The following is an 18,760-nucleotide window of genomic DNA, read 5'->3' on the forward strand; positions in this document are numbered from 1 at the left end:
GTTCTGCTCATGCTCAGGTTTAGGAGACAGCATGCCCCTCCATGAACCTCAAGCAGAGATTCAGTGTCAGCATATGAAACTTTGCTAGGGGATCGGCAATAAAAGAACTATTTGATGTTCCAACAAACTGGACCAGTCTCTCACTTTTCCTCATGTACAATTCTCTTGACAGTTTCTCACTTACTGCAGTAACGCAGGTAAATCAGTGAACAAAGTCACTGTTCTGTTAGAACAAATTTGTTCTGTTAACCTCCAGAATTCTATCAGCTCCCGTAATTGATATGAGCTAGGAAAAATGATCTCTTGGGACTGTATTCCACCCAGCAAAAATATGTTTAGCCTTCAGATCTAGGGTTCAGAAATGTCTGCCCATTAGGCGTGTCTTCTGCAAACCACAGGCACAGATCTTACTCAGTATGCCATCTATTCCCTTTGGCTCTGCTAACCATGACCAGCCCCGTGGAAAACTACTTTGTACTCTCTGATGTCTTTGTATGTATGATGTTCAGAACTACCTGGAACCTGAAGCCTTGGGAACTGAGTAAGATGCAAAGTTCCAGAAACCAGGGAACGTGGCTGCCGGTGTTACTTTTATTTATTACATATGTGTCTATCTCCGGGACAATGACTGACTGGTATCAAAGCAAAACTGGTCAACTGGAGTATCATTAGTGACCAAAATGAGAATTGCCTTGTTGAGCTGGTAGGGCTGAGCCGGGTTATCCCACCCATTTTCTCTGTACACACTGGCACATTATAGACTGAGAAACAGCTGAAGAAACCAGGCACAGAAGACAATCTCCCTTCTCATGCTTTAATCCCATACCCTATGCTCCACTTACGGAGGACGCTCATCCAGTCCTTGCCACTCCCACAAGCAGAGCAGGTGAGGTTCATAATTATTCAACCTCATCTCCAAGGAACCTTTATCAGGCAACAGAGATCCTACTATCAGGTCATGAGATAATACTATTTAGTTCTTAATTACATAAAAATGAGATCACATAAGAAAAAGCAAACAACGCAATTACATGAAAGCCATTTACTCCTGGTAAATTCTTCAGGGTCCCAGGTGCTGGGGTTCCTAATTTCCCCTGATATGAGAGAACCAAGGCGGGGATGACAGGGGCTGGGTGTCAGTATAGTCTTGATGGCCTTCGCCAGCAGCAACAGCTTTTAAAAATTTTGCTTCCACAGTTTGGTCTCAGGTCTTCTCATGTTCCTCATATAAAGGAAGTGACCCAATCAATCATGACTCTGTAATTACTATAGTACCTATGTAAGCTGACATGGTTCCAAAATCCCCTCACAAACCCATGTGAAGAGGGCAGGAGGGGTGGGCTTGTACACGTGTGGGAATGTAAATGATATCATGGTTTAACTGACGCCCCCAGCACCCAACTTGCGCCTCACTTTTGCAGAAGTGCTAGGGGCAAAACCAAGAGGCTCGTAGAACACTAAGAAGGGTGGGCATGAGTATTCTAACAGGAAAGCATCCCACAAGGAAAGAGGCTTCTGACTAGGTCCTCCTTTCTAGCAGGGTCTGGCACCTGGTATTTGGCAATGGGTAAGGGAGCAGCCTGACAAGGTCCACGGGAAACAGCCTCGAGGTTTTCCCCCATCAGACACTTCTCCCATCTCTCCCCAGGATCAAAGGAAAGTGCATGGTGAAGAAGTGAACCAGTGAGAGATTTGTAGTTATCCTGTGAGTGTGTGGCAGAGCCATGAGGATGCAAATCTCCTGCCTTGAGTTCAGGGCTGTGTGCTTTAAGATTTGAGCCCAGTAAGGACAGAATCCTAGAGGCTGGTCCCTTACCATACCTAAAGGGCCGTCCTGGGCAACTTTATACTTGAGGCTGTGAAGCAGTCTTTAGGATATGCAACAGCCTATTTTGGGCAAAATATAATAACCACAACCTCGGAAGTCTTCTAAATCTCCTCCTTCACACCCATGAGGTAGAGGCGGGAACACTCCAGTCAAGGAGAAGCCTCCACCCAGGTTGTACTTTGGGCAAAAAAATCTCCTCAAGGTGCAGAAGAAGGTTGAGAGGTTCTGCCAGGGGGATTTTAATTTAGCTGTGGGAAGAGGTGACGGAGATCTGGGCAAGTCAGGGAGACTCCCTGGAAAAGGTCTTCCCGAGCTGACAAGAGGGCATCTCCTCGCCCATCCCCGGGTGAGGGCTGAATGCAGACCTCCTCACACAGGAAGCTAGCTAGGAGGTCTTTTCTGAGTGGGTCCTCTGATGCCTGATTAAGTGATAGCCCCTGCTGAAGCTTTTTCCACAGGTAGGGCACGTGAACGGTTTCTCGCCAGTGTGGGTTCTTTGATGCCTGACAAGGTGGTCCCTCCGACTGAAACTTTTCCCACATTCGTTGCACCGGCAGGGCCTCACTGAGGCGTGTCCTCGCAGGTGCTTGGCAAACGCAGCGCTGTGGTTGAAGCACCGCCCACACTCGCTACAGAGATACAGCTCCTCAGCTGCGTGGGTCTTCCGGTGCGCCAGATACCGCCTGTGGTCGCTGAAGTCCTCCCCACACTCTCCACACAGGTAGGGTTTGCCTCCGAGGTGGATTCTTTGGTGTGTTGTCAGCACAGACTTCTGGCTGAAGCTTTTGCCACAAATAGTACAGAAGAAGGGTTTTTCTCCTGTGTGTGTCCTCTGATGCCGGACAAGGTCTGAGGTCCAGCGGAAGTGTTTTCCACAATCGTCACACCTATAGGGTTTCTCAACAGGTGGAGTTCTCTCAGCCTGGACCAGAGAGGAGGCCTCATCCAAATTCTTCCGGTTTAGGGGAAATTTATAAGGAGTGCCCATTTTGTGAACCTTCTGGTGCCTGGCAAGATGTGAGCTCCGCGTGTAACTTTTTCCACACTCCATACATTTATAGGGTTTCTCTCCTGTATGAGTTCTTAGGTGTCTAACAAGGTGGGAGTTACAAGTGAAACTTTTCCCACATACAGGACAGTCATGGTGTCTCCCTAACAAGGGGTGGATAGGCATGGTTTCCCGAAGATTCGATAAACTATTAACTTGGGAAATACTTGTACCAAATCTTCTTTCGTTAAGTCTATTTGGATCATCCTCAAGGACTATTTCCCAGTCTGGAGTCTGGTGGATTTCTGGATCTCCCAAAATAGATCTGTGTAGATCTTCCAAACTTAGATCTTCCTGCTCAAGATACTCTTCTTCATCTTCACTCCTATCTCCTGCAGAGAGGGTGAGAGGAGAACAGGGGAAATTATAGAGGGGACGATGCCTTCCACGCAACGGCGGCGTTTTTAAACTGTCTTGGGAAGGCAAGACCACACAGAGAGAAGCCCACATTTCATAACTGCAGAGGCTGGGAAAGAAGGAAATAACTGGTCAACTGATTTCTGTCACGTGCCAGGCACTTTCTTACATGGTATCTCATGCTGTCGACAAGCCTCGGTGCGGACAAAGATTATTATCCCCATTTCACAAATGTGGACACTGAGGACCAAGAGTTTAAGTGACCTGCTTCATACATGACTACAGCTGCATTCCGAAGTTCCCATTTTTTCTCTTTCACCATCTTACATTACACGAATGATGGGAGGGAAAGAGGGGGGTGAGGACAGAAGAACTTGGCATTCAGAGGGGGACAGGGGTGATGGCCAACAGGTTAGAAGAACCAATGAGAGGGGCACCCCAGAGGGAGAGGGGAAGTGCCAGCTCTGTGGGGGAAGATGCCTTTTGTCGTTCCTCACCTGTGTAGGTAAAACTCAGGATTTCTGGCTCTTGAGGCTCTTGAGGCTCTGGGGTATCTGGGACCAAAGGCTCTTCCTCTCTAACGTGGGAGATCTCATCTAGTCTGGGGATTGGAAATGCTGCTCAAGAGAGGGAAAGCGGGACATTACGATTGGTTCGGCAATTCCCCGTGTTAAGAGCAGATCTTTGCTGTTGGGTAGACTGCAGAACAAACGGACAGCCCAGTCAGTGGATCCAATCTGGTCTTTTTAGCTCGAGCACCTCTCACCAAATCCTGCATATCTCATGCCCTTTGTCTGCGACTCAATGATCTAGGACCGTTAATGCTCCCTCTTTCCCCGTATTCAAGTAAGCAGATCAACTTCTATTGCTTGTTTCCAAAACTCACACGCTACCTCCAACATACTAAAAAGCTATATATTATAATTTTATTCTCTTATTAGAAGTTTCCAAGCACTTTCTAAGCATTTCCTCTTCCCTTGAACTTGGAAGGATATCGTCTTGCTTATATTATAGCTCCTCCTTCAATCTCACGGGGGGGGGCAGGCGTAAGAGAAGCGTGGTGCCTATAGTCTAAGATCTAAGACCCCCACGATTTCCAACAGGAGAAAGACCTCTGTGCTCAGAACACCCTAGAAACACTTGAAATTCCTTACACAAAGAGACCACAATTCCACAGTCTTCTTCCAAGACATATTCTCCATAGAACTCTTTCTGTGCGGGATCCAGATCGCTCCACTGGTCCTGGGAGAAGCACACAGCCACGTCCTTGAAAGTTACCAATCCCTGAAACGACACAGGCTTCAGTTAAAAAGGGGAGCTTCCCGGAGCCGCCCATTTCGTTCCTGGAATGAAGGTTACGCCCGGAGACAAAAGGAACGCACACAGGACTCCGGGCTCCCTTGGGGAAATCTGTGGCACCCTTGGCTGCCGCTCCCCGACTTCCTACTTCCTCCTCCGGGCCCCCCAGTCCCACCACTTTCTCTCAGGGCAAGCCTCTGCTCTTCTTCTTGAGCATATGGGTTAACGCACAAGAAAAGTCTTAAAAGTCCTAATTAACTCCCTAATTGATGCCTTAATACCACCTACGTTTCTGCAAAAATTCACCTTTTCTGGAAAGCTCTCCCTAACTGACCTTCTCCAGGGACCCCCATCACCTACATGGTCGGCAGAGCACACACAGGCCCTTTTGCTGCAGCTAGACTACAATCTGAAACCACGGATGCTTCTTTTCCTTTTCTCTCCAGCCTCTAGCTTAGTTTTCGGGCCCTGACCATTTTAAGGGATTCCTATGAGTAGTGGCCTGAGTGCAGTCCTTACAAGAGGATACCACACAATTTTGGAAATCATTTCTGCAGCAGTTAGCCATTCTCACAAATGACTATCAAGTTTACTCCTTAAAAACACACAAAAAACAAGCCTTCATTCAGCAACTTCCAGGTTGTACTGGAGAGTTCTAAAATAATCCTATCTTGTTAGTTCCTCCCTCTGGGCAGTGGCAAATAAAGAGGCTCTGGAGCCTGCAGATCCAACTGAGACTATGATAATTCATCCCATTCGATTCAACTCCTGCTGTAGACACGTCTAGAACTGAGAACTTAAGTTGGCAAAAGGAGGGTGGAAATTTGTGTCCTGTCTGACCCGTTCAGTATACAGCTAATGCCTGATGGTTCTTCAAATTATCTGAGGCACAGAGGCAAACTAGAGCACACCTGTGAAAGAGCAGTAAGAAGGGCAACCATCTCTGGGTTTCCAGTGTTCCTCTCTTCAGGAAGGTCTGGGTCCTGGGACACTGGAACCTCTACGAAGAAAAGAATGCGGAGATCAGCAATATGCAGTTTGCCCAGGTAAGTGGCAAAGAGCCGAGTAGCTCTCATGCTCTTTGGTAGGAATCAGGAAACTGGCCCAAGGGCAGCTCGAATCATCCCAGGGCCACCATCTGGAACACTACTGAAATGCCAAGAGAACCACCAAGGATTGGTTGGCTATTAAAGCTCGGCCCAGTTTCTGGGGGACTCTAGCTAGTGCCGTCTCCTCTCAACACCCTGGATTCTGTGATTTATTCCCACTATGCTCCCCACACCTAGCCTCCTTAGTAGAGGGGAAATATCCCCCTTCCCACGCTCTGCCCGTTACAATGCCCCGCTTCTGCTGAGGCTTCCCACCGCTCTCCTGCAGGGGCTGGAACTCCAATTCATGGCACAGGCTCTGCTCTTCTGGTGGCCCCAGACTGGGGCTCTGTATGGTCTCCTCACGGGACGCCTCGGGAGTCGAGGTCTGCACAGGGTTCTGCAGCTCACTAGGTGACTCGGGCTCTGCTTCCGGATGCACCGTCTCCTCTGACAGGACTTCCTGGCCATGAACATGGACAGTCACCTGGGAATAATTCCAATTTCCAGTCAGCATGGAGTCAAGAGGAAAGTCTCGGTTGACATCAGGGCTTATTTTTGGAGAACCTGCCAACAGGAACACTCCCAAAGGGTCCCAGATGAGGAGGGGAGTCTCCGGTTCCATTGGGGCACGCAAGAGCTGTTGCAGGTTACCCTCACCAGGACAAGGCAGGGATGTTTGGATACTGCACAGCTTCCTTACCCTCCTCAACCCTGTCCGTCACCCAGGGCTCTAGGACACCCATCCTTCCCATCTCTACCTCTCCCACCCGTAGCTCTCTCCTTGTTGTTTTTGCTTCCCTGTCTTATGGTCCTGGGGGAGGGGGATCTGTGACTGAGAGTCTAGATCTTTTGAGGAAGTCACAAAATTGGCCTCCCCAGGAACTAGAGGTTCAAAAGCCAAAGAAAGGAAAAAACCGTATGACCCTTGAGTGCTGAGATCCCTAAGATCCTCCCTAGGCAGGTGTTTCAAAAACGAGAAAGTCACACTCACTCACACACAAACACACGCACACACACACCTCTGCCCCTTACGGATCTAGGTGCAACCTGAGAGCACAGCCAATTAGTTTTAAAGGGTAAATGATGGGGGCCTTGTATGCCCTACCCCCAAATCCATCCTTCCAGCAAACAAATAGGCCCCCTCCACATCACATAGATCAGGACTCCCCCTCCTCACCCACCGCCTTGGTCTCCTGGGTTGTTTCTGCAAACCCTCCACCAGCGTCACTGCCTCCTCGCCACTCTCTGGCCGTTGGCCCCGCACCCAGCTCTGCAGTTCTCCAGGCAGGACGGTAAGGAACTGTTCCAGCACAAGCAGCTCTAGGATCTGCTCCTTTGTCCGCCTTTCAGGCCTCAGCCACTGATGACAAAGTTCTCGCAGTCGGATGAGAGCTTCTCGAGGGCTTGCGGCTTCCTGGTAGCGAAAGCGCCGGAAGTTCTGGTGTGAGGTCTCGAGCACAGGGTCATCTCTCTGTAAGACAGACTCTGGCCTACAGGTGAAATCATCTTCCAATTTCACCATCAGAATTCCCTCTTCTTCCCAAAGATCCTGGTCCTCTGGTTCCAAGGCTGTAGCCATTGTTTGGCTCTCGGGGGGAGGGGTCTCACACCATCTAGAGCTCACACTGTCATTAGCCCCCAGTCTCAGCCTGGGCACCTCAAGGAGTTTCTCCCAAGGGACCTGGGGCAGAGAAGTAGAGACAAACATGAGTATAAGCATGAGATTATACACAGGGAAAATAGTTCTGAGTTCACTCATAACCCCGCACACATAACACTTCCTTACACTATTAAATCCCCTGCCCCCAATCTCCACAACCATCAGCTCTAAATAGATTTGGCTGAAATCGGATGATCTATGCCTCAAGTATGTTCTCTTACCCCTTGTCCTTGGCCAGGTTCACACCCCATAGAGAAACAGAAAAAAACTGCACCTCTTCTTCAAGAACCCTGTGAACCTGCAAGGAGAATGGTGAGGACCAAGGACGCTGCTCACTGCCTGCTGGAACATGTGGTACTGACCATGTCACACACACGTTTACATACACACCAGGAGAGGAGACACATCCGCCAGGCTGAAACAGATGGGGAAGCCTTTATAAAGGCTCACTGCAAACTGAATTACACTCAATATGAATTCCTCTGTAAAATGGGGACTCTCAAGAGATTTGAGGGGCAAATTGTGTGAGGTAACAGTGAGGAAAGCCCCTTACACAGTGGCGGGTGCACAGGCACTCCCAAGAGCAACCTTCCGCTTACTAAGACATCTTAATGGGAGGACCTCTGGACCCTCAAACCCAAGTGTTCAAAACTGAACTCATTCTGCTGACTCCCAAATCCACCCCTCTTCCCAAGATCCTGTCTTGGCTGAGATCATCACTAGCTAAGTAAACACTCAACTTTGTAATCTTTAGACTCAATTCTGATTCTTTCCCATTGCTTACAGCCCATTAAACCAATTCTACCTCGTAAGCCTCTAAATCTGTTTCCTCCTCTTTGCCAGAGACCGCTTTAGTTTGGGCCCTCAGCTCTCGCCTGGACTATTGACCTAACTTCCTAACTGGGATCCCTGCGTACTCGACCATGAGTAAAGGGCAGCATAATTATGGTGAAGCTTTTGCAAAGTAAGTATCACTCAACACTCTTCTGGATACTTGGGATTTAGTCAATGTAGGCAACTGTATCCTTCGAAATGCTACACGTGGTCCTGATGTGTGTGATGGTGGAGGAACCACCTAGGGCGTGTAAGTTAAGGAGTGAGTCTGGTGTCAGGGGTTAAATTTGGGCTGTACCGTTTAGTAGGTGTGAGGCCAATAGTTAAGTTCCTATGCTCTCTATGCCTGTTTCCCCATCTGTGGCATGGAGGCAAGGATGGTATCCATCTAATAGCGTGACTATGAGGATTAAACATACCACCCTCTGCCAAGTGCTCAGAAGAGCAATGGCAACCCAATGTTAACTATCTTTCTAAATTATAGTCCCAACTGCACTGCTCAACATTTAAAAATACTTCTGTTAATAAGATCAGCTATAACATCCTTGGCATGGCACATGAAGCTCTTCACAATCAGCCCTCAGTTGATTTTTCAAGCCTAATATCCTCCCCTTTGCTGTGTTATCACGGAGCTATCATGGGTGCACTGCTGATCTTCCAATCGAAAGGGGGTGTCTTTTCAGGACACCATGCCTGTAGGAAGGCTGTTCCTTCTAAATGCAATGTTCCCACCCCCCACCTCCAATGCTGCATGGTGTGTTCCATTTCTTCACATGGCCCCCTCTTCTTCATTCCTATGATTTACACCCTAGCTCCTTATCAGTTCTTGTCTGGATTACTCCAACTGCCTCCAATCCTGAGCCACCTGCCTCCAAGTATGTTACCTTCAAGTTACCAAGGACCATATCACAAGAGTGACCGGCACTGTTGGCAAACGTGATCATGTCCCTTTCCTATTTAAGATCCTCAACCATTCCTCTGTCTCGTAAGTGAAAGACAAACTCCTAAGTATTATAGATTAGGCAGACTTTCTTTTCTCCCTCCTCTTCAATCCTCCTCAATACACGCAGCACGCCCACGCGTGCACGCGTGCGCGCGCACACACACACACACACACGCATCGTGTATGCCTGTGAAGCACACACAAATCCCATCTCTTTGGCTTTAGAACATGTTGTTCCTTGTGAGTCTTTACCCTTCATTAGGTGAAACTTTACTTCTAAGACAGCTCAGACTTCATGTTTTCTGAGATATTTTCTTTGATCCCATTCCCCTTACCCTTAAAATGGTGAGAAATCACTGTGCTTCTGCAGCAACCTGGGCACACCTCTATCACCACGTCTGTGGTATCGATCCTGGGATACCAGATACAGCCACTGGTTATGCTTCCTACGAAACTCCTTCAACTTTCCAACATGCATAATAAAGTGCGCAGTAAGGGAATTTAAACGAATAAGCTAAAGTTTTCTTCCTCTTTTTTTATCAGCAAGAATCCACCTTGCCCTCCACTGTTTCTACACTCTTTTTTATTCACCGATCTTGTTAATCCTTCCTTCTAAATGTCTTTCCAATTCATCTATCTCATCTCCACTTCCATTCCCCTGGTTGAGCCATTAGGAACCACTGAACGGTATCAGTGGGACCTTTTAAAAACATGACCGTCTCCTACACCACGCTGGTAGGTAACAGTCACTTGTATGTTGAATGAACGACTCTGTTCAGGTCACCCCTAGTCTTCCCAGTCCTGCCCCCTCTGCACCCCTCTCCACATGCAACCTGAAGGTTCTTCATTTTGCAGTCTTTTGGGTCATTACCTCAGCCTCAGATCCACCTTCAAGGTTAGCGATCCGCTCTTAAGAGCTGGGTCTAATTAGATGCTTCCCAGCAAATTGAGTTTAATTTCAATGACCCTACTATTTATTTTTATCTGTATCTCAAATGGCTTTTCATTCATTCGTGCTCTTACTTCCCTTCCAGTAGCCTCAAATATCCACTGCCTACTTTCATAGTTTGCTTTAGAGTTCCCTCATTTCTCGGTCTTTATGTGCTAATTGTCCTCCCTCCTGAATCTGCAGTCTCTACCCCATGGTGGTCTGTTTTCTACACGGTTTGTGGTTTTTAAAATTTTATGGCTATCTTCAGTGAGGCTGTTTTCCTTGGGAGTTCTGAGAGAAGACAGAATCAACAGGGTCTTTTGGCTTAATGAAGGGGTCTCAGTCGTCTTCAGAGTCTGAGAACCCACGCGCAGGAAAGCAGACTAGAAGCTCTCCTTGTTTCCACGGAGCACTGGCCACCAGACTGTCTACCACGGAGTCTGTGAAGTCTGCATTGACAGCAGCATTCCTGCTCTCGCTCTCCAAAGACAAAGGAACATTTTTACCCTAATGCTGGCCCACATAAAACCTGCTGTTTCTAAATCCGCTTCAGAAATCATCAATTGAGGTTTCCATTGCTTGTTTTGGATTTACTTTGGCAGCTCAGGAAGAGATGAAGGCAAACAGATGAGCAATGGCGGGATGAAGGGCAGAAGAGTCGTCCCTGGTGGGGCAAGGGATGGGAAGGAACCGGAGGCAGGCGCTGCAGTGGAAAGAACACTGGGTCAGGTACCCAAAGAGGCGCGTCCTAGCCCCACATCCTCAAGTACCTGGAGCAGCTCTAAGGGTTCCATGACATCACACACACAAGAGCCCTTGTAAAGGGGAAAGCCCTCTGCAGAGAACTACTCTCCTAACTCACAGGATTAGCTGAGCTCTGTGAGCTTATGAACTAAAATGTGCTGTGCAAAGGTCAAGTATTAGAAACAGAAAACGGACGTTGTTTCATTCTAGGTTCCTAGGATATGCTACACCGCAAGTCGGCCTGCAATTTGTTGCCCTTGCTATTCTAATACTTTCCCTCAGTGTCTGTCCTTGGAAGGGTTCCGCAATGACAGATAAAAACTGAAGAGGACTATACAGAGAGACTGAACCCAGGCCAGGAAGAGCAAAAGACTTGGTTCCAGAAGGCTCTGAAACAATGTCTGCAGAAAAGCTTCACAGGCCTAGGGCTGGGTGCAGTCCACGACCTAGTCTCTTGGAGTGAGTGTTTCCAGGATGTATGGAGCAGGACTGGGGAGATGTGGAAAAGGTAAGAGCTTTCTCCGGTCTTTGGTCCAACTACCTCTGACCCTTATCTGAATGTGTCACATGGCACTGAAGGCCGTAACTGCATTCTACTGACAAGAACAGAAAACTGCAGGCATTAAAAGGATATATGGTTCTCTACCTTAAAATCTGACTACTTGGGGAGAGCTTTCTGGACCCTAAATGACAATGTTTGTGGTCATACAGTATCTACCCAATAGAGAGATAGTGATCTATTTACTGGCAAATAATCTTCAGTAGTGGTCAGAGAGGTTCAAATGATTATATTTAGCAGATACCTATTTCCCTTCCTGCTTCCAATTTTATTTTTTACCCTAATGCTGGCCCATAACCTGGCAATCTGGGTATGTCTGTTCTCTGGGGTTAACCAGACCTTCCAACTGCTCTTCCCATTGTTCTAGAATAGAAATCAACTAATAAAAATTGTTAACTGCCCTGTTCTAATGCTGTATTCTTCTTTTTTAGAGAGGGAGAGGGAAAAGAGAAAGGATGGAAAGGGGTAAAGCCAAAGGGAAAGAGAGAGACTCTCAAGCAGGCTCCACACTCAGCATGGAGCCCGACACGGGGCTTGATCTCATGATCCTGACACTATGACCTGAGACGAAATCAGTCTGTTACCCAGGTGCCCCACTGTATTCTTCTTCAAAACTAAAGATTATCTGGTATGATCCTTCTACTGGAAAGATGATCTTTTATGGTTAATTGTCCTGTATACAAGTGTTTATCCATGCTTTCCACATAATGGTTCAGGGCTTTGGAGCCCTGAGTTTGAATCCCTCTCCTCATTTACTGGCCACGGGACACTCCCTGTCTTGGTCTCATTTTCAAAATGTGGCTACACTACCTACCTCCCATGGTTGTTTTAAGGAGTAAATGAAGTAACGTATAGAATCACTGCAGCATAGAGCCCAGTACAGAGTAGATGCTCAATAGATTTTGTTCTCTTTCCTTCAAAGTGCTTTAAATCCTTTTGGGAAGGCAAGATTAAATGATAAACAGGCAGTCCTTTATTTCATTCATCATCATTCCAAAAAATTTTAAATGCACAGGAAAAATCTTGGCCTGTTTACTGTTATATCAAAAGTAGGGGGGTGGGGGAATGGGTTAGCCTGGTGATGGGTATTAAAGAGGGCACGTTCTGTGTGGAGCACTGGGTGTTATGCACAAACAATGAATCATGGAACACTACATCCAAAACTAATGATGTAATGTATGGTTATTAACATAACAATAAAAAATTAAAAAAAAAAATAAAGTGTTAAACTGAAAGAAGAGTCCTTGCTTTGAAAAGACTTATCAGCTAAGATAAGAGCCTTGGAACACAGATGGGATGGAACCTTCCAGCCAAGTTCTCCTGCCCAAGACCTATCAGTGGTGCCTCTCCTTACCAGTGTTGCAGTCCTGTCTCCTCCCTCGAACTGGGAAGAGGCAATCTGGGGCAAGCCCAGTTAGTATACCTACGAAGTCCCTTGAAAACTTAACCCAGAAGGCTGGAGAAATGAAAGGGAAGGCATTCACTGACTTTTGGCCTTCTAACAAATCATGATTAGTATGCTTCAAACCATGTTTAAAAACTATTTCTTTAAAATATTTTTGCCGGAGCGCCTGGGTGGCTCAGCTGGTTAAGGATCTGCCTTTGGCTCAGGTCATGATCCTGGGGTCCTGGGATCGAGCCCCGCATCGAGCTCCCTGCTCAGCGGGGAGCCTGCTTCTCTCTCTCCCTGTCTGCTGTTCCCCCTGCTTGTGTGCTCTCGCTGTCAAATAAAGAAACAAAATCTTTAAAAAAAATTTTTTTGCCATTTACATCTTTCCTTCATTAGATTCAGCATAAAATATCTGAATAGCAAGGGGAGAAGTGGCTCAAAGCTTATTACGATAGGTTTCAAAGAAACAGGGTAAGTCGGAGTGAGGGGGAAGACAGGAAGAAATAAACCCAGAGGCTAAATAAGTAGTGGCGGTGGGTGGTACAGGGAAATCAGGGGAAAGCCAAGACACGAGTATCTTTTGCCCTGAAATTCTGTAGACTCTGTGGTTAGGATCAAGGTATAAAGTGGGTATAAAAATGTCATTGGGAGTAAATGTAAACACAAATAATGTGAAATAAACTATAAAAACTGTAACAATTCACTTTATTTTTAATTAATGTCTTTCTAGGTGTGTATCACAGGCCCAGGAGACAGTGCTGAATGTTGGTAGTTCTGCCTTTGGAAGTAGGTGATTTGTGTTCTACCTTCTGAAGATGTGTCATCTGAGAACTAGGAATGGCTCTCCGCCCGAAGGCAGAGAGCTGGATCATATTATGAGAAACCATCTTGCTTTTTGATGGTGATAGAGGGGCTTCAAGAGAAACAAGGATACAGGGCTTCTTCATTGAATACCTAGGCCATGATGTATTAGCCTAAGATGGTGACAGGCATTTACTCAAGACTTCAGGTGGGCTAGAGGCCACAAACAGATTTTCAAGTCCAGAACTGAGTATCTGGCTATCCTGATGATATTGGTTAACGTTCAACATGAAGCTAGGTTTTTCTAAACCTTAAGGGTGACCTAGAGGTGGTCAATGGCTTAAATAAAGCAGGTTAATCTATACCCCTCAGTTGAAAATAGAACATCACAAATGAATCTGAAGTGGGAAAAGGGCACCCTTCAAACCTGACACCCACCCTGATGACAGTGGCAGCTTTCATGTGGCAGGCAGAGTTAAACTAGCTGTACCTAATTCATTACTACGATGAACATGCTCAATGCCAATCACATGGACAGTTGGAGGAACCATTATTTAGCGAAAAACAACAGGATACTATATTTTATAACTAGAGACTGACCTGAGGAGTAAACATGGATAATTCAGAACAGTCAATTCAAGAGTCATGTATTATGCTTTGTTTTGTAACTGATACTGTCAAAATACTCTTGCTTTGTGTCTAGACGACTTCCTTCTGGCATTGCCCGAGGCTCCCTCGCTTATGATGAGATGATAAAAGATGGGACCCATGCCTATGGGAATCAGAGGAATCAGAGGAGCAGCAGTCTCCACTACAGATTAAATCATGGTACAAAGAGGGGCGCCTGGGAGGCTCAGTCGTTAAGCGTCTGCCTTCGGCTCAGGTCATGATCCTGGAGTCCCGGGATCGAGCCCTGCATCAGACTCCCTGCTCCGCGGGAAGCCCACTTCTCCCTCTCCCACTCCCCCTGTCTGTGTTCCCTCACTCACTGGGTCTCTCTCTGTCAAATAAATAAAATCTTAAAAAAAAAAAAAAAAATCATGGTACAAAGAGTAGAAGGCATCCCAGTATGGCAAGGACCTCTTTATTCATTTTTATATTCTAAGTGCCTAACACTTTGTCAGATGCTTGGTAGAAAAGGCGCTCAGTAAAACGTGTTGAATTTTATTAAGCTATTTCTCTTACTCCAAGTTGGATATGGATGCACTAAAATTCAGAATCAGTGGGTGCCACGGCTTTGGTAATAAATCACTCATGGGGACAGTTATAGGAATTTGGCATTGGCATTTATCCCAATCACCTGGGGGAATCAGGTGGCACAGCCATATACTGCTTTACAATGTGGTACAGGACGAGTGGAGAAAAACTTCTTCAAAGGGAAAAGAGAGCAGGGGATATGATTATTCATTCTACAAATATCTACAGAGCATCAATTGTGTGTCCCACACAAACCAATGTCCAGGCGGAGAAAGATGAAAAAAAGCACTGGCTCTGACCTTAAAGAATTTAATAAGTAGTTAAGAAGTAGCACGAACTTTAGCATACTCGCAATTTGTAGCAAAAACCTAAATATGGATATAAGCTATATGGTCAAAATGGAAGCTCCTATCAAGAGAATTAAGAAAATCAGGGGGAAAATTCATCAATATTTCATCTTCCATTTGGCATAAGATCACTAGCATTTGGAGGTTTGTTTTTTTTTTTTTTTAAGTACGCTTTCTTAATTTTAAAAACTAAAGAACTCAGACCTAAGTGGTTAAATTATCCACACAAGATCATATTACTAGTTTTTTTTCTTCTCCATATTACTAGTTTCTAACACAGAAGTACACACACAGGTCTTTTGATCCCCCAAACCACTGCACTGTTTATGTGAAGGAGATTGGCCAAAGGCAGTGGTTCTCAGTGTGAGAAACCCAAACCAGCAGTGCAAGCACCTAAAAACTTGTCAGAAATGTGCAGATTTTCAAGCCCAGGCCCAGAACTATTATCAGAAACTCTGGGGGTGGCCCCAGCAATCTCTTCCACAAGCCCTCCCTTCAGGTGCTTGAGAAGCATGATAAATTTGAGAGCCAGTACCTAAGGCAAAGAAAGGAAACTTGAGGTTCAGGCAGAAAGCATCCAACTTTTCCAGTGCTGGCCAAATTTACAGGAAGGTTTGCAAAAGTCAAAAGAGTCTAGGACTGTTTTATGCCTGTGCAAATTAACTGGAAAAAAAATGCAAACCTGTAACTTACCTCATCTGTATATAGTTTGTAATGCCCAAGAGTCCCTCACATCGCTGTAAACCTTGCTGTGCCCTTGAAATGACTGTCTACTGCAATATAGAATTTAAAAGAGTGCAAAAGGGGTACAGCTGGAGGAAAAAGGGGGAAAGATTATGAATCCCAGGTATCTGGTCCTAAGAGGAAAAATCCCCTTCCTCCCACCAACCCTGCCCACGCTCTTATACTAGAATCTATCAGCAGAAAGTTACCCAAGACGAATGGCCACAAACCCTAACTGCTTGGTTGTCACATACTTCCCACCAACATGCCTCCCACTGGCTTCCTCACAACCTTTCTGAAGCGGCTTTCTGGATCAAGGCCCAGGGGGGTGACTTGGAAGAGAAGCTGGGAGAAGGGAAGGGGGACTCCACTAGCTTTCTGTGGCTCCTGAGTCAGGCTGCCCTGGGTGTCACCTGCAGTGTGTGGACAAAGAAAAAGCAACAGTGAGAGCCTGAATGTGACAGTGCTCCCCAGGACCAAGGTGGTCAAAGGACAGCGAGGCCTAGGGGCCCACCTTTGGGGTGGTCAGTACAGGGACCAAGGCAGACAGGGAAATCAAAGCGCCTGGGAGACAAGAATCTCCAATGCCAGAAAAATAAAAATTGGGCTGACCCCTGAGAGAACACAGAATATCCATGGCATACAAACTAACAAACTTTTGGTCAAACCAGACAAGAAGCAGAGGCCTACATACTCCTGCTGTGGGTAACGGTGGTGTTCAGAAGTGCCAAAACTGGCTGTGAGGGGTTGCGGGGGGAGGGAAGTTGCAAGCGGAGACAGAAGCTACTAGCTTGAGGGGAAGCGTGGGGTCGGTCACAGTGGCAGCTGAAAAGCCACAGGCCCGACGGTATCCAAGGGTGATAAGATCACGGGTGAGGGTATCTGTGTGTGTGTGGAGGGGGTGGGTTGGTGGTGGAGAGAGATGGGGCTTGTCTGGGCCGGGAGCCTGCGGGGGATGGGATGGAGGGGGGGTGGCTCTTGAACAATCTGAAAGACCGGGTGAGAAAAAGCTAGGGGAAATAAAGGGGCCTAGATCACTCCTCTCTCCGTGCCTGGGGGCCAGTTGGCGCGGAAGCAATGGGAGGTACGAACTAACTGCGTTTCTACAGGCCTCAGGAGGGGGCGGAGGGCGGTGGCTGCACTGAAAGAAGCCCGGAGCGCCATCCGCGCCCCCAGAGGTTCGAGCTCCGGCCACCAGGAGCCCCGGGGACCACAACGCCCAGACCCCCTCACTACACCGCCGCCGCCCCTTCTTCCAGGACAGTGAGATTTCCCCACGATCTGGGGGGCGGGGTCTCAGACCTCTCCCCCTCTTCCCCGCCCTGCCCTGCCCGGCTCAACGCGATCCGGCCCGGCCCGGCCCGGCCCAGCCCCTCAGCACTCACGGCTCCGGCAGCTCCGGCAGCTCCTCCCCTGCCCCGGCTTCTCCCCCACCCACTCCCGGCCGTAGCAGCGCCGCCGGATCCGAGCCGCGCGGGGCCTGGCGGGTCGGAACACGTGGGGCCTTTGCGCCCGGAACCGGAAGCTGGGCTTCGCCCCGCCTGTTCGCGGCGCTGGAGCCCTTCTAGGCAGCGGGAGGTTTGGTCTCTGTGCGCTACGCGCGGGTGGAGGCTCTGGTCGCCGCGGGGACCCAGCGCGGAAAGTCTCAGGCCATACCGCTTCCGCCCGCCGCCCCTGCAGCCCGCGGCCTTCAGTTTACACACATACCCGTTTCACCGCTTTTGTTTGTCTTTAAAGATTTTATTTATTTATTATTATTTTTTTTTAAGATTTTATTCATTTATTTGAGAGAGAGAGAATGAGAGATAGAGAGCACGAGAGGGAAGAGGGTCAGAGGGAGAAGCCCACTCCCTGCTGAGCAGGGAGCCCGATGCAGAACTCGATCCCGGGACTCCAGGATCATGACCTGAGCCGAAGGCAGTCGCTTAACCAACTGAGCCACCCAGGCGCCCAAGATTTTATTTATTTGACACAGAGAGAGAGAGAGAGCGAGAGCAGGAACACAAGCGGGGGAGTGGGAGAGGGAGAAGCAGGCTTCCTGCCGATCAGGGAGCCCGATGATGCAGGACTCGATCCCAGGACCCCGGGATCCTGACCTGAGCCCAAGGCAGATGCTTAACGACTGAGCCACCCAGGCGCACCCGTTTCACCGCTTTTGATCTCTGCTTTGATTTTGGAGTCTGTAACTCTACTTGTTTTTCTTGAATTGTCCGCGAAGCGGGGTAGCAAGGAGAGCCGTTTGGGGTTTCGCTCTTGCATTCACGAGCAGTTGTGAGGCCTCGGGCAATCCCCTATACCCCTCTAGAGTTCAGTGTGCTCTTCTAAAATGGGTATAATAATACCCTTGCTCTGAGAGCTAAGGGATATATTGCATGCGAACTCTTTGGAACGTTGTAAGAGCTTAGTAAGAGAATAGTTACGGTATCCTGTTCTCTTCTGTTTTCCTTGGAGCATGTCTTTGTGTTTCGTTAAGACTGACCTCCCTGACCTCATTTGTTCAGTTTGTCTCGGCCAGTGATCTCTCCTATTTTCTTTTTTATTCTCCCTGTCCCTTGAACCCCCTAAGTCACCCCTCTCCACGTGCCATGGGAGGGCCTTCTCTCCCCCCAACTATGTCTTACACGTTTCATTTTAATAGGACACATTCCTGGGATCAGTCTATTGTGTTTGAAGCCAAGGTATTCGTTACTTTTTTATTTTTTTAAAGATTTTGTTTATTTATTTGAGAGAGAGAATGAGATAGAGGGCATGAGAGGGGGGAGGGTCAGAGGGCGAAGCAGACTCCCCGCCCAGCAGGGAGCCCGATGCGGGACTCGATCCTGGGACTCCAGGATCATGACCTGAGCTGAAGCTTAACCAACTGAGCCACCCAGGCGCCCCTATTCGTTACTTTTGATGGAGGGGCGGGAATATACGGTTCGTGAAGGTCTACTGTGTGCCAGATGTTCTCATTATAGATTTCATTTAATATTTTAAAGTATTAAGTTCATAAATGATACATAAATGTT

General features: G+C 47.6%; 1 protein-coding gene across 11 annotated transcripts; it reads right to left on the bottom strand.

Moving 5' to 3' along the window:
- Positions 1-577: 577 nt before the first annotated feature.
- On the bottom strand, positions 578-17,257 carry ZNF202 (zinc finger protein 202). Of its 11 annotated transcripts, none has more exons than XM_025893578.2 (9): positions 17,138-17,257; positions 15,723-15,841; positions 10,586-10,694; positions 6,801-7,304; positions 5,897-6,107; positions 5,444-5,532; positions 4,388-4,517; positions 3,731-3,850; positions 578-3,208 (listed from the first exon to the last, which is right to left on the bottom strand). In XM_025893578.2, the coding sequence occupies exons 4-9, from the start codon at positions 7,200-7,202 to the stop codon at positions 2,214-2,216; spliced, it is 1,947 nt and encodes a 648-aa protein (XP_025749363.1). In that variant the 5' UTR covers positions 7,203-7,304; positions 10,586-10,694; positions 15,723-15,841; positions 17,138-17,257; the 3' UTR covers positions 578-2,213. The 11 variants fall into 11 exon arrangements, with proteins under 11 accessions (XP_025749363.1, XP_073759996.1, XP_073759995.1 ...); XM_073903895.1 differs by having other exon boundaries at positions 9,396-10,694; XM_073903894.1 differs by having other exon boundaries at positions 7,505-10,694.
- Between the last annotated feature and the right edge of the window lie 1,503 nt (positions 17,258-18,760).

Source organism: Callorhinus ursinus, unplaced genomic scaffold, assembly GCF_003265705.2.
Source record: "Callorhinus ursinus isolate GAN/ISIS: 27379988/994484 unplaced genomic scaffold, GSC_fseal_2.0 scaffold19, whole genome shotgun sequence".
NCBI classification, from domain to species: Eukaryota; Metazoa; Chordata; class Mammalia; order Carnivora; family Otariidae; genus Callorhinus; species Callorhinus ursinus.

Coding starts and splice junctions, on each gene's coding strand:
- ZNF202 (XM_073903890.1), bottom strand. CDS start 7,445: ATGGTTGTGGAGATTGGGGGCAGGGGATTTAATAGTGTAAGGAAGTGT. Junction 6,108..6,800: donor CCAGGAGACCAAGGCGGTGG/GTGAGGAGGGGG, acceptor AATTATTCCCAG/GTGACTGTCCATGTTCATGG. Junction 5,533..5,896: donor CCAGCCCCTGCAGGAGAGCG/GTGGGAAGCCTC, acceptor TTTTCTTCGTAG/AGGTTCCAGTGTCCCAGGAC.